We start from the raw sequence: 14,799 nt of genomic DNA, 5'->3' as shown, positions 1-14,799 counted from the left end.
CTACCTAGCAGTTTTTTTCTGCGGCCGCCGCTAGGTCAAGCCCATCATGGCTCTAGTCAGATTGCATGCCCAGCTGCCCAAAGAGCATCCAGACAACAAGTCAAACAGCCATTTGTAGATCTGTGTTTCTTTAACGAAGGATTTCACGTGCCATGACATCTTTTCACTTCCTCTCTCTACGTTCAATGATCTGTTGACTGAGAGAAGTTGACCGCCAAACTGGAGTGGAATGTCTGATTAGCTATTATTCCAGCTAGCAGACGCCCATTGCTGACTGGCAAAGGAGTTGACCAATATAAGTTGAAAGTCTGGCACGATATTAGGTAATATACCCACCATGAAAATTGACTGTCCTCGACCAATATTCACACGTATCTGTAGGACTGAAGAACATATATTTGTAGCCAACAGACCAACCCAAGATTAAAAGAAATAGAGAAAGAAAAAAAAGGGCTTTTTAACTCAACAAATTGAATACAACACTCTACAGTGGGCGGTCTTGTTGTTTCTGTATACATTACTATGATTACCACTAGTTGCTCCTCAAAAGGCAGTTGGCAAGAGAGTCGCGAGGAATCCTCCCGCAGTACAGGAAAGAACCAACAAGACGTGATGCTCCTCCCAAGATGCTGCTTCAGGAAGGCTCAGCTTTTCTATGGAGGAGCATAGCCTAGTAGCTCATCATAATACGATTAGCGGATCTTCAAGGGTATTTGGTACAGTAATTACAGTGTAGTTGCTGCTAGCGTCAATCATCATCGCCTGCAAAAGAATGGTAAGTCAATATTTTTTAAGGCATATTCTTCGAGATATGAAATGACTAAAAACAGTCAAATTTGAGGAAAAACTATAACCAAATAATTACTACTTACTTGATTGTGGATCAACATGAACAAAGAAACTTGCAGCAACTATTAGATAACACAGAATCAGCATAAATCCTTTCAAATAGTTCGCGATGCCATCCTGCAAAGACAAAGGAGCACATGATCATAAAGCTTTAAAAGATAGATGTCTCCATTAGATCCGGCCAAAGGGTAAACTAGAGATGTGTTCTCAAGGGGCACACCAACCGAAACGCCTTACAAGCTTCAATTATGTATTACATCCGCCCAAAGGGTAAACTAGAGATACGTTCTAAAGGGGTAAAATAACAGAAACACACTTCAAGCTCAGCCACATGTTTTACGAAAATAGTTCTTAATCGACATAACGACCTACCTGAAGCAGAAATGCCACGACAAGCACTGTTATGAAGAGAGTTGCTGTCTCAAACAGTTGAAAATTCAAGTCCATCTTCTGCCCCATCATCCAACCAACGACAACACAAAATGGAATCTGTATTAAAAGAGAACATAGGTCAAATTTTCCCCAAAAGACCAGCAACATACTTTGTTAAGCAACTGCTAACATTCACACAGATGTCATATTCGGATATAAGCATACCACAAACATTGATATCTGCGTTGATGATCCAATTGCAACACCTATCGTTATGTCCTGTGGCAGAAAAAAAAATGCAAAAACAGTTAGGAGGATGCTAAATGATAAAACAACAACAGTAAGCAGATCTGAACACTTACAAGCTTATCTTTCATGGCAAACATTATTGCGCTAGCATGTTCAGCTGCATTGCCCACGATAGGAAGCAAAATCACACTGATAAAAGCCACCGGTAGGTTCAATGAATCTGATGCTCCCTGGCAGCAATAGAGCAAATCACTGAACAATTACATCCTTGCAAAGGTATACAGTTAACTTGTACGACTAAAAATATATTGGTACCATGCCAAGAATAGCTAGATCTGTCTTACAAGGTAGTTATTACATATATGTCTACTATTCATGTATTTGCCATGTCAATTTGGTAAGCCATCAATAACACCCATAACCATTTTAAAATTTAAGATCAAACATTTTCCCGAGTGGCTCACTATCAACAAAACAGATTTGCTTAAGTCATCAAGTATAACAGGTTGGCTGTAACTCACTTCGGCTATAACATCTATAGAAAAACTGATGTTGTTTTTTTGTCCTTTACTACTGTGGAAGAAATAGAATACCTCAATGGCATTAACCAGGTACTCAGAAAGGACAGAAATCCATATCGTTAACACTGCAAGCCATGTAATAGCCTCCCACATGCTAAGCTCTATCTCTTCATCTTCCTCGGTGGCATCCTCATTGGGCATTTCTTCCTGCAGTATTGATAATATTGGTGAAACTTTGAGCAAATGACAAAGCATGGTTTGCAGCTTTATTTGTAAATGATCTAAATAGTTCTTTTATCAAGTAAGTTTGGTTTATCATATGGTGCTCCAAACTGAAACCGCCAAGATGATTTGTCTTGAAATTGAACTAACGTAGATAAACCCATAACAGATTCTATAAACTTGACATCAGCAATGAATACACTATTGATGTACCACACTTACATTGCCAAGTTGAGTGTAACTGTTGTTCCGTCCACTTAGTTGAAAATAAAGATAGCTTGCATATGCCACAAGCATAATACAACTACTGAACCTTGAAAGAGCAACCTCAGAAGCTCCTTGCTGCACTTCTGAATGTGTGAAATGAAGGACAGCAGGAAACATCAGTCCCATAACAGCCATCAACAGTAAACCTGAGTTAACAACAGCATTTGCCTGCAGTAAATAAAATTTCGATCTGATTATTAGACAATTCCCATGGGGAAAAATAAAAACAATTCGCACAAACATCACCTTGCTGAAGACTTGGTCTTTATTGCGATGAACAATACCACCAGCAAAGAAAGCACAGCCGACTACCAATAGCATATTCGATAATATAGAACCCAATAGTGATTGCTGAACTATTCGGATCATTCCATTTTTCAAAGCATATATTGCTATGATCATTTCTGTCGCATTTCCAAACGTAGCATTCAGAAGGCCTCCAACTGTAATATTGAGAAAAGCACGATGTTTTCATCTTGATTAAAAAATGTTTGAATTTCTATTCAGTAATAAACCATGAAGATAAGGACACATACGTGTTGGTCCAGTGTATATGGCGAGCTGCCTGCAGAACAATAATTGATGTCAAAATATCAACAAGGTGAGGAAAGTAAGTAGAAGAGTTTAGTAACTCACTCAGTTGCATAACCCAACCGCTCAGCTAGCGGTGTAATTCCTAGCATGCTGAATAGGAAAATCATTCCCTGCAATATCAATCAAATAGAAATATTTGAGCATTGACAGGGTCATCTGTAACTTGAGCTAACACTGAACTCGACCCAGAATGAACAAATCTCTATGAACGATGGAACGTTACAGCATACACAAAACTACTTATCAAACTGTACGTTATTGAAGACCATTGACAGTACAGCCATAAGCTTTGCCCAATCGGGTACTCTTAGGTGCCTACAACTTATGAAAGGTGTCCAAGTTCTGTTGAAGTATTATTTGAAGTGAAAAAACCTACCACTAGTGATATATACTACTCACTTATGGATAGAGGTAGTATAATTAACGCACCAATTGAGTGAACAAGACACTTACATGCCAATTCGTAGTGTAGTACAGAACAATGGTTGCAGGCCCAAACGGCATCAGCAAGTTGAGCTTGGACGTGAAAATGACGGTCCTGATGCTCTGCAATACTCTGCCCACAGGCTTGTGCAAGCTCCAGGACGGCATCACGCTTGACCGAAGACCGCCATTTGGCACCTCCAGACCGTTCGCCTTGATTGCCCCCATCTCGATTTGATGATTCTCCATCATCTACAACACAGCCACAAGAAATGATACTACTGGTGAGCAAACAACACTAAAAAAGATGCCGACTTTACCAAAAACGAGGTGCCAATTTGGTTCCTATTCCGCGTGCAGGCGCGGGCTTGACGTGGGATACGGGGGTTCACCGAATTTCCGTGGAAAAACGGGCCGCGCCGGCAGCAGAAGTCCAATGGGGGGGGAAGTTTCCAAAAGGAAAAGAAAAATCTTGGGTCAACTCAAGATCGATGCTGCGAGCTGGACAAGGACCCAATGGAACCGAACATGATTGGAGTAGCACGCAGGAATCAGATCGGGAGCTAGCTACACGGGGAGAAACAACTGTCCGGATCTCGATTGCCCAGCGCGGCGCAAGCGAACGAAGAATCCCCAAGAAAGTATTGAGGCAACCCGTCCCATCAAGAAGGTAGCTTTCCTTACCTACAAGTCAATCAATCCAGGCCCGTCCAGCAGCAGCAGCTAGCTGGATGGTTCAGCAGCCGTCGGCGCCAAATCGCGAGGAAGAAGAGGGCGGCAGGGAAGGGACGGGGTCGGGGAGGGATCGGAGACGAAGAGGCGGCGAGAGCAGGAAGAGCATTGGACTACCTGAGCCAGGGGGAGATATCGGAAGAACGGAAGCGAGTAATTGTTGTGCTCCGAGGAGGACGGCACGACGGCACCCCGGGAGGAGGAGCGCCCACCACTAACCGAGCACGACGAGACGAATACAAAATTCGGAAATCCCTGCTACCGAGTCGCCGGCTCGACCAAAATCCCAGAGGATATTACTTGACAAACTTCAACCGAATCTGACACCACCACCCACAAGGCAGAGCAGACGCCAACTACTAACCTCGGGCGTGGCGGCCGGCGGGATCGTCAGCTGCGGCTAGTCGTCGCGCTGCAGCGGCGGTTCCCTAGGGATCATCAGTCGCCGCCGCCACCGAAAGCTCCGGTGAGAGGTCAAATCTCGGAGCAGTATGTATAAGAACGGGTCGCCGCCGCGTCGCCGACCGCCGATGGGGGAACGGGAACGGGGACTTTGTTGCAGGTCTGGAGTGGGTAGCGAGCTACTCCGAGTCAGTCGCTGCGGCAGCAGCACCGCCCACGACGCCCGCGCCTGAACCGGAAATCTTGGGCTGCAATTTCCTCGCGGCCACGGTGTATCGGGACGGCACGTTCTCTTCGCTTCGGGGAAGGCGAGTATTGCCTAGGACGTCTTCTCCTCCATGTGGCTCGATTTTGGTTTCGATTCGTCCAAGTCGTGCCGTTCTGGTAGTAGTAGGAGTTTGCTTGCAGTTTATTTAAAGCTCAGTCAAGAACGCCACCTGTATTATAGAACCGTATTAGTGAAGCTAGGATGGAAAGTCTTAACGATATTTCCCCCCAATAAAAGCATCTCCTAATTATTTCGACAGAAAAAATGTACTCTTTTAGAAAGACTTGAATAAATCACTGTTAATCTAGTCTAGGACGGCATATCGTCGAATAACTCATCTTTCAAATGGTGGCAAATGACTTTTCATGTCTCTTAGAAAGTGCAAAAGACACGAAAACATACAAAAGTCTATCCTTGCATAATGGATCTCAAACCCATGGAGCCTCAGTCTTAATCTCGTCGAACATGGTGGATGAGATTTGCGGAAAAGAACATCTTGTTCCACTCATCCCAGATCTCCTAGGAGGTTAGCATGGTGAGGGAGGCAAAAACATTTCCGAGGTTGGCATGTACTTAGTGGAAGATTACCAACACCCCTTCACCGAGATGGAGTTAGACTAGAAGAGTGTGCTGATATTGGGTTAGCCCGTGCCACTGCCACAACTTAATTGTGTTCCAAATATGCACCGAAAAGAGATACCCGAACAGAAGGTGAGCCGTGAACTCAAGCTTCCTCTTAATAAGTTGGTATAACCACAATTTGGTCAACCACGATGTTGGAGTGAAACTCCGTCCACACCGGGTATTGAAGGATTAGCCACACGAACATTTTGCATTTAGGTGGAGCCCAGTTGCTCCACACAGTCGGCTTCATGGAAGATAGGATAGATCCCTCGAATTGCGCCCTATATGTTGAAACCAACGAATAGGATTTCAAGGTGGTGAAACTCCATAAGTGTCATATGGGGCATCTTCCTTAAGGTCCACATCTTGCACCCTAGACCAAAGATGAAAGAACTCCATGATGTGCTAAACTGTTATGCCCAAGCCTAGCATGATACTAGTAATCCAAAAATCTTAGGAAAATGCTTTGTTGACATAGAAGTCCTTGAGTCATGGGGGAGTGGGGGAGATGTACATGGTCACATGTTTAGGCTTGTAACCACCAAGCCACGGAGCAGGCTAAATTTTCCAACTTCCTCATCCCAGTCGTGATCATCGTTGTTGCGTTAAAAGATCCATGTCCATACTATCACAATGATGACCATACCCTGACCACATCTTAGATGTATCCTTCTACTGTAACTAGGGCCAACAAAGGTGTAACACCTTACAAACTTATGGATGTTTATGATGCACCAGAGACCTAGAGGTTTTGGTCTACTCACCATCTCATGCTTTACCATACATTGACCTTCCAAGAATTTATCTGAACGGGTCTAAGGAAATACTCTCAGTTGTTTGTTGATGGAGTTCATGGTTCGTGGTGGGACAACTAGAGGCATGAGATGGTAGATTGCATGCATGGGAAGCCAACCCGAGTGCATCTTCTAGCGGCCAGATAGTGTTTTGCTTGCCAAGGAGCCAACTTCCTCAGATCTTGTCAACGAGGGGTTTAAAAACATATTTTAAACTTGTGGAACAACAAAGGTACACCATGATACGCGTACAGCACGCTGATACGCGTTCAACACGCGTCCGTTGGGAACCCCAAGAGGAAGGTGTGATGCGTACAACGGCAAGTTTCCCTCAGTATGAAACCAAGGTTATCGAACCAGTAGGAGTCAAGAAGCACGTTGAAGGTTGATGGCGGCGGGATGTAGTGCGGCGCAACACCAGAGATTCCGGCGCCAACGTGGAACCTGCACAACACAACCAAAGTACTTTGCCCCAACGAAACAGTGAGGTTGTCAATCTCACCGGCTTGCTGTAACAAAGGATTAACCGTATTGTGTGGAAGATGATTGTTTGCGAAAACGGGAGAACAAGTATTGCAGTAGATTGTATTTCAGTAAAGAGAATTGGACCGGGGTCCACAGTTCACTAGAGGTGTCTCTCCCATAAGATAAACAGCATGTTGGGTGAACAAATTACAGTTGGGCAATTGACAAATAAAGAGGGCATGACCATGCACATACATATCATGATGAGTATAGTGAGATTTAATTGGGCATTACGACAAAGTACATAGACCGCCATCCAACTGCATCTATGCCTAAAAAGTCCACCTTCAGGTTATCATCCGAACCCCCTCCAGTATTAAGTTGCAAAGCAACAGACAATTGCATTAAGTATGGTGCGTAATGTAATCAACAACTACATCCTTAGACATAGCATCAATGTTTTATCCCTAGTGGCAACAGCACAACACAACCTTAGAACTTTCTGTCACTGTCCCAGGTGTCAATGCAGGCATGAACCCACTGATACGTCTCCGACGTATCGATAATTTCTTATGTTCCATGCCACATTATTGATGTTATCTACATGTTTTATGCACACTTTATGTCATATTCGTGCATTTTCTGGAACTAACCTATTAACAAGATGCCGAAGTGCCAGTTCTGTTTCTGCTGTTTTTGGTTTCAGAAATCCTAGTAACGAAATATTCTCGAATCGGACGAAATCAACGCCCAAGTTCCTATTTTCACCGGAAGCATCCAGAACACCGGGAAGGACCGGAGGGGGCACTGGCCCCCAGACCATAGGCCGGCGCGGCCCAGGCCCTGGCCGCGCCGCCCTATGGTTTCGTCACCCCTTCGACCCTCCTGCGCCGCCTCTTCGCCTATATAAAGCCCCTGGATCGAAAACCCTGATACGTTCGACGAAAACCACAGAAACCTTCCAGAGCCGCCGCCATCGCGAGGCCAAGATCTGGGGGACATGAGTCTCTGTTCCGGCACGCTGCCGGAACGGGGAAGTGCCCCCGGAAGGCTTCTCCATCGACACCGCTGCCATCTCCACCGCCATCTTCATCACCGCTGCTACTCCCATGAGGAGGGAGTAGTTCTCCATCGAGGCTCGGGGCTGTACCGGTAGCTATGTGGTTCATCTCTCCCATGTACCTCAATACAATAATCTCATGAGCTGCTTTACATGATTGAGATTCATATGAGTTTGTATCACAATTTATCTATGTGCTACTCTAGCAATGTTATTAAAGTAGTTCTATTCCTCCTGCACGTGTGTAAAGGTGACAGTGTGTGCACCGTGTTAGTACTTGGTTTATGCTATGATCATGATCTCTTGTAGATTGCGAAGTTAACTATTGCTATGATAATATTGATGTGATCTATTCCTCCTACATATGCATGAAGGTGACAGTGTGCATGCTATGCTAGTACTTGGTTTAGTCTTTTGATCTATCTTACACTAAAGGTTACTAAAATATGAGCATTATTGTGGAGCTTGTTAACTCCGGCATTGAGGGTTCGTGTAATCCTACGCAATGTGTTCATCATCCAACAAAAGTGTAGAGTATGCATTTATCTATTCTGTTATGTGATCAATGTTGAGAGTGTCCACTAGTGAAAGTCTAATCCCTAGGCCTTGTTCCTAAATACTGCTGAGTTACTACTGCTTGTTTACTGTTTCACTTCGTTACTACTGCTGCAATACTACCACCATCAACTACACGCCAGCAAGCTATTTTCTGGCACCGTTGCTACTGCTCATATATATTCATACCACCTGTATTTCACTATCTCTTCGCTGAACTAGTGCACCTATTAGGTGTGTTGGGGACACAAGAGACTTCTTGCTTTGTGGTTGCAGGGTTGCATGAGAGGGATATCTTTGACCTCTTCCTCCCTGAGTTCGATAAACCTTGGGTGATCCACTTAAGGGAAAACTTGCTGCTGTTCTACAAACCTCTGCTCTTGGAGGCCCAACACTGTCTACAGGAAAGGAGGGGGAACGTAGACATCAAGCACTTTTCTGGCGCCGTTGCCGGGGAGGAAAGGTAAAAGGTACTCACACTCCGGACCTCGGCTACTAAGCTATTTCCCGGTGCCGTAAGTACTCGAAGCTATTTCCTTTAGATCCTGCAATTGCATCTTTTTGTTTCTTGTTTTACACTAGTAAGGCATAATGGAAAACATCTGTGAGCTCTTTGTACTATTTCCTGAGTCAAGACATGAATGGTTTAATGCGAAAATTAAAAAACCCATGGAACATGTTAGCATGAATACTTTGAACACCATTGTTGCTAATGATATGGAAAATTCTAAGCTTGGGGAAGCTGGTTTTGATGAGCATGATCTTTTTAGTCCACCAAGCATTGAGGAGAAAATTTTCTTTGATGATACTTTGCCTCCTATTTATGATGATTATAATGATAGTAGTCTTTTGGTACCACCTACTATGGAGAGTAAATTTTGTTGTGATTATACTATGCCTCCAACACTTGATGAGAATAATAATGATAGCTACTTTGTTGAATTTGCTCCCACTATTACTAATAAAATTGATTATGCTTATGTGGAGAGTAATAATTTTATGCATGAGACTCATGATAAGAATGCTTTATGTGATAGTTATATTGTTGAGTTTGCTCATGTTGCTACTGAAAGTTATTATGAGAGAGGAAAATATGGTTGTAGAAATTTTCATGTTACTAAAACACCTCTCTATGTGCTGAAATTTTTGAAGCTATACTTGTTTTATCTTCCTATGCTTGTCACTTTGCTCTTCATGAACTTGTTTATGTACAAGATTCCTTTTCATAGGAAGCATGTTAGACTTAAATGTGTTTTGAATTTGCCTCTTGATGCTCTCTTTTGCTTCAACTACTATTTCTTGCGAGTGCATCATTAAAACTGCTGAGCCCATCTTAATGGCTATAAAGAAAGAACTTCTTGGGAGATAACCCATGTGTTATTTTGCTACAGTACTTTGTTTTATATTTGTGTCTTGGAAGTTGTTTACTACTGTAGCAACCTCTCCTTATCTTAGTTTTGTGTTTTGTTGTGCCAAGTAAAGCCGTTGATAGAAAAGTAAGTACTAGATTTGGATTACTGCGCAGTTCCAGATTTCTTTGCTGTCACGAATCTGGGTCCACCTCCCTGTAGGTAGCTCAGAAAATTAAGCCAATTTACGTGCATGATCCTCAGATATGTACGCAACTTTCATTCAATTTGAGCATTTTCATTTGAGCAAGTCTGGTGCCATTTTAAAATTCGTCAATACGAACTGTTCTGTTTTGACAGATTCTGCCTTTTATTTCGCATTGCCTCTTTTGCTATGTTGGATGAATTTCTTTGATCCACTAATGTCCAGTAGCATTATGCAATGTCCAGAAGTGTTAAGAATGATTGTGTCACCTCTGAACATGTGAGTTTTTGATTATGCACTAACCCTCAAATGAGTTTGTTTCGAGTTTGGTGTGAAGGAAGTTTTCAAGGGTCAAGAGAGGAGGATGATATACTATGATCAAGAAGAGTGAAAGCTCTAAGCTTGGGGATGCCCCGGTGGTTCACCCCTGCATATATCAAGAAGACTCAAGCATCTAAGCTTGGGGATGCCCAAGGCATCCCCTTCTTCATCGACAAATTATCAGGTTCCTTCTCTTGAAACTATATTTTTATTCGGTCACATCTTATGTGCTTTACTTGGAGCGTCTGTATGTTTTTATTTTTGTTTGTGTTTGAATAAATTGGATTACATCATGCTTGTGTGGGAGAGAGACACGCTCCGCTGTTGCATATGAACACATGTGTTCTTAGCTCATAATATTCATGGCGAAGTTTTCTTCTTCGTTATATTGTTATATGGTTGGAATTGGAAAATAATACATGTAGTAATTGCTATAATGTCTTGGGTAATGTGATACTTGGAAATTGTTGTGCTCATGTTTAAGCTCTTGCATCATATACTTTGCACCCATTAATGAAGAAATACATAGAGCTTGCTAAAATTTGGTTTGCATAATTGGTCTCTCTAAGGTCTAGATAATTTCTAGTATTGAGTTTGAACAACAAGGAAGACGGTGTAGAGTCTTATAATGTTTTCAATATGTCTTCTATGTGAGTTTTGCTGCACCGGTTCATCCTTGTGTTTGTTTCAAATAAGCCTTGCTAGCCTAAACCTTGTATCGAGAGGGAATACTTCTCATGCATCCAAAATACTTGAGCCAACCACTATGCCATTTGTGTCCACCATACCTACCTACTACATGGTATTTCTCCGCCATTCCAAAGTAAATTGCTTGAGTGCTACCTTTAAATTTCCATTCTTCACCTTTACAATATATAGCTCATGGGACAAATAGCTTAAAAACTATTGTGGTATTGAATATGTACTTATGCACTTTATCTCTTATTAAGTTGCTTGTTGTGCGATAACCATGTTCCTGGGGACGCCATCAACTACTCTTTGTTGAATATCATGTGAGTTGCTATGCATGTTCGTCTTGTCTGAAGTAAGGGAGATCTACCACCTTATGGTTAAGCATGCATATTGTTAGAGAAGAACATTGGGCCGCTAACTAAAGCCATGATCCATGGTGGAAGTTTCAGTTTTGGACATATATCCTCAATCTCATATGAGAAAATTATTAATTGTTGTTACATGCTTATGCATAAAAGAGGAGTCCATTATCTGTTGTCTATGTTGTCCCGGTATGGATGTCTAAGTTGAGAATAATCAATAGCGAGAAATCCAATGCGAGCTTTCTCCTTAGACCTTTGTACAGGCGGCATAGAGGTACCCCTTTGTGACACTTGGTTAAAACATGTGCATTGTGATGATCCGGTAGTCCAAGCTAATTAGGACAAGGTGCGGGCACTATTAGTATACTATGCATGAGGCTTGCAACTTGTAAGATATAATTTACATGATACATATGCTTTATTACTACCGTTGACAAAATTGTTTCATGTTTTCAAAATAAAAGCTCTAGCACAAATATAGCAATCGATGCTTTCCTCTTTGAAGGACCATTCTTTTACTTTTATTGTTGAGTCAGTTCACCTATCTTTCTCCACCTCAAGAAGCAAACATTTGTGTGAACTGTGCATTGATTCTTATATACTTGCCTATTGCACTTATTATATTACTCTATGTTGACAATATCCATGAGATATACATGTTACAAGTTGAAAGCAACCGCTGAAACTTAATCTTCTTTTGTGTTGCTTCAATACCTCTACTTTGAATTATTGCTTTATGAGTTAACTTTTATGCAAGACTTATTGATGCTTGTCTTGAAGTACTATTCATGAAAAGTCTTTGCTTTATGATTCACTTGTTTACTCATGTCATATACATTGTTTTGATCGCTGCATTCACTACATATGCTTTACAAATAGTATGATCAAGGTTATGATGGCATGTCACTCCGTAAATTATCGTATGTTATCGTTTTACCTGCTCGGGACGAGCAGAACTAAGCTTGGGGATGCTGATACGTCTCCGACGTATCGATAATTTCTTATGTTCCATGCCACATTATTGATGTTATCTACATGTTTTATGCACACTTTATGTCATATTCGTGCATTTTCTGGAACTAACCTATTAACAAGATGCCGAAGTGCCGGTTCTGTTTTTCGCTGTTTTTGGTTTCAGAAATCCTAGTAACGAAATATTCTCGGAATCGGACGAAATCAACGCCCAAGTTCCTATTTTCACCGGAAGCATCCAGAACACCCGGGAAGGACCAGAGGGGGGGCACTGGGCCCCCAGACCATAGGCCGGCGCGGCCCAGGCCCTGGCCGCGCCGCCCTATGGTTTCGTCGCCCCTTCGACCCTCCTGCGCCGCCTCTTCGCCTATATAAAGCCCCTGGATCGAAAACCCTGATACGTTCGACGAAAACCACAGAAACCTTCCAGAGCCGCCGCCATCGCGAGGCCAAGATCTGGGGGACAGAGTCTCTGTTCCGACGCTGCCGAACGGGGAAGTGCCCCGGAAGTCTTCTCCATCGACACCGCTGCCATCTCCACCGCCATCTTCATCACCGCTGCTACTCCCATGAGGAGGGAGTAGTTCTCCATCGAGGCTCGGGGCTGTACCGGTAGCTATGTGGTTCATCTCTCCCATGTACCTCAATACAATAATCTCATGAGCTGCTTTACATGATTGAGATTCATATGAGTTTGTATCACAATTTATCTATGTGCTACTCTAGCAATGTTATTAAAGTAGTTCTATTCCTCCTGCACGTGTGTAAAGGTGACAGTGTGTGCACCGTGTTAGTACTTGGTTTATGCTATGATCATGATCTCTTGTAGATTGCGAAGTTAACTATTGCTATGATAATATTGATGTGATCTATTCCTCCTACATATGCATGAAGGTGACAGTGTGCATGCTATGCTAGTACTTGGTTTAGTCTTTTGATCTATCTTACACTAAAGGTTACTAAAATATGAGCATTATTGTGGAGCTTGTTAACTCCGGCATTGAGGGTTCGTGTAATCCTACGCAATGTGTTCATCATCCAACAAAAGTGTAGAGTATGCATTTATCTATTCTGTTATGTGATCAATGTTGAGAGTGTCCACTAGTGAAAGTCTAATCCCTAGGCCTTGTTCCTAAATACCGCTGAGTTACTCTTGCTTGTTTCTTTGTTTCACTTAGTTACTACTGCTGCAATACTACCACCATCAACTACACGCCGGCAAGCTATTTTCTCGGGCACCGTTGCTACCGCTCATATATATTCATACCACCTGTATTTCACTATCTCTTCGCCGAACTAGTGCACCTATTAGGTGTGTTGGGGACACAAGAGACTTCTTGCTTTGTGGTTGCAGGGTTGCATGAGAGGGATATCTTTGACCTCTTCCTCCCTGAGTTCGATAAACCTTGGGTGATCCACTTAAGGGAAAACTTGCTGTTGTTCTACAAACCTCTGCTCTTGGAGGCCCAACACTGTCTACAGGAAAGGAGGGGGAACGTAGACATCACCCACTATCGAGCATAAATACTCCCTCTTGGAGTTACAAGCATCTACTTGGCCAGAGCATCTACTAGTAACGGAAAGCATGCAAGATCATAAACAACACATAGATATAACTTTGATAATCAACATAACAAGTATTCTCTATTCATCGGATCCCAACAAACGCAACATATAGAATTACAGATAGATGATCTTGATCATGTTAGGCAGCTCACAAGATCCGACAATGATAGCACAATGGGGAGAAGACAACCATCTAGCTACTGCTATGGACCCATAGTCCAGGGGTAGACTACTCACACATCACTCCGGAGGCGACCATGGCGGCGTAGAGTCCTCCGGGAGATGAATCCCCTCTCCGGCGTGGTGCCGGAGAGGCGATCTCCCTGGATCCCCCGAGATGGGATCGGCGGCGGCGGCGTCTCAGTAAGGTTTTCCGTATCGTGGCTCTCGGTACTGGGGGTTTCACAACGGAGGCTATTTGTAGGCGGAAGGGCAGGTCAAGAGGCGGCACGAGGGCCCCACACCACAGGGCCGCGCGGCCAAGGGGGGGCCGCGCCGCCCTAGGGTGTGGCCCCCTCGTGGCCCCTCTTCGTCTCCTCTTCGGACTTCTGGAAGCTTCGTGGCAAAATAGGACCCTGGGCGTTGATTTCGTCCAATTCCGAGAATATTTCGTGACTAGGATTTACGAAACCAAAAGCAAAAACAAAGAATGTGCACTTTGGCATCTTGTTAATAGGTTAGTTCCAGAAAATGCACGAATATGACATAAAGTGTGCATAAAACATGTAGATAACATCAATAATGTGGCATGGAACATAAGAAATTATTGATACGTCTGAGACGTATCAGCATCCCCAAGCTTAGTTCTGCTCGTCCCGAGCAGGTAAAACGATAACACAGATAATTTCTGGAGTGACATGCCATCATAATCTTGATCATACTATTTGTAAAGCATATGTAGTGAATGCAGCGATAAAAACAATGTATATGACAT

General features: G+C 43.1%; 1 protein-coding gene across 2 annotated transcripts; it reads right to left on the bottom strand.

The window, feature by feature from the left end:
• Nucleotides 1-296: 296 nt before the first annotated feature.
• Nucleotides 297-5,020, bottom strand: LOC127336858 (vacuolar cation/proton exchanger 3). Of its 2 annotated transcripts, none has more exons than XM_051363725.1 (12): nt 4,594-5,020; nt 3,528-3,749; nt 3,117-3,184; nt 3,017-3,045; nt 2,727-2,923; nt 2,436-2,648; nt 2,064-2,198; nt 1,584-1,700; nt 1,447-1,500; nt 1,222-1,338; nt 873-966; nt 297-762 (listed from the first exon to the last, which is right to left on the bottom strand). In XM_051363725.1, exons 2-12 carry the CDS (start codon nt 3,747-3,749, stop codon nt 749-751), a joined length of 1,260 nt encoding a protein of 419 aa, XP_051219685.1. In that variant the 5' UTR covers nt 4,594-5,020; the 3' UTR covers nt 297-748. The 2 variants fall into 2 exon arrangements, with proteins under 2 accessions (XP_051219685.1, XP_051219686.1); XM_051363726.2 differs by lacking the exon at nt 4,594-5,020 and adding an exon at nt 4,182-4,324.
• Between the last annotated feature and the right edge of the window lie 9,779 nt (nt 5,021-14,799).

The sequence above is a fragment of the Lolium perenne genome, chromosome 2, assembly GCF_019359855.2.
Source record: "Lolium perenne isolate Kyuss_39 chromosome 2, Kyuss_2.0, whole genome shotgun sequence".
Taxonomy (NCBI): Eukaryota; Viridiplantae; Streptophyta; class Magnoliopsida; order Poales; family Poaceae; genus Lolium; species Lolium perenne.
The sequence above is the reverse complement of the archived record's forward strand: the minus strand, read 5'-3'. Positions and strand labels throughout refer to the sequence as shown.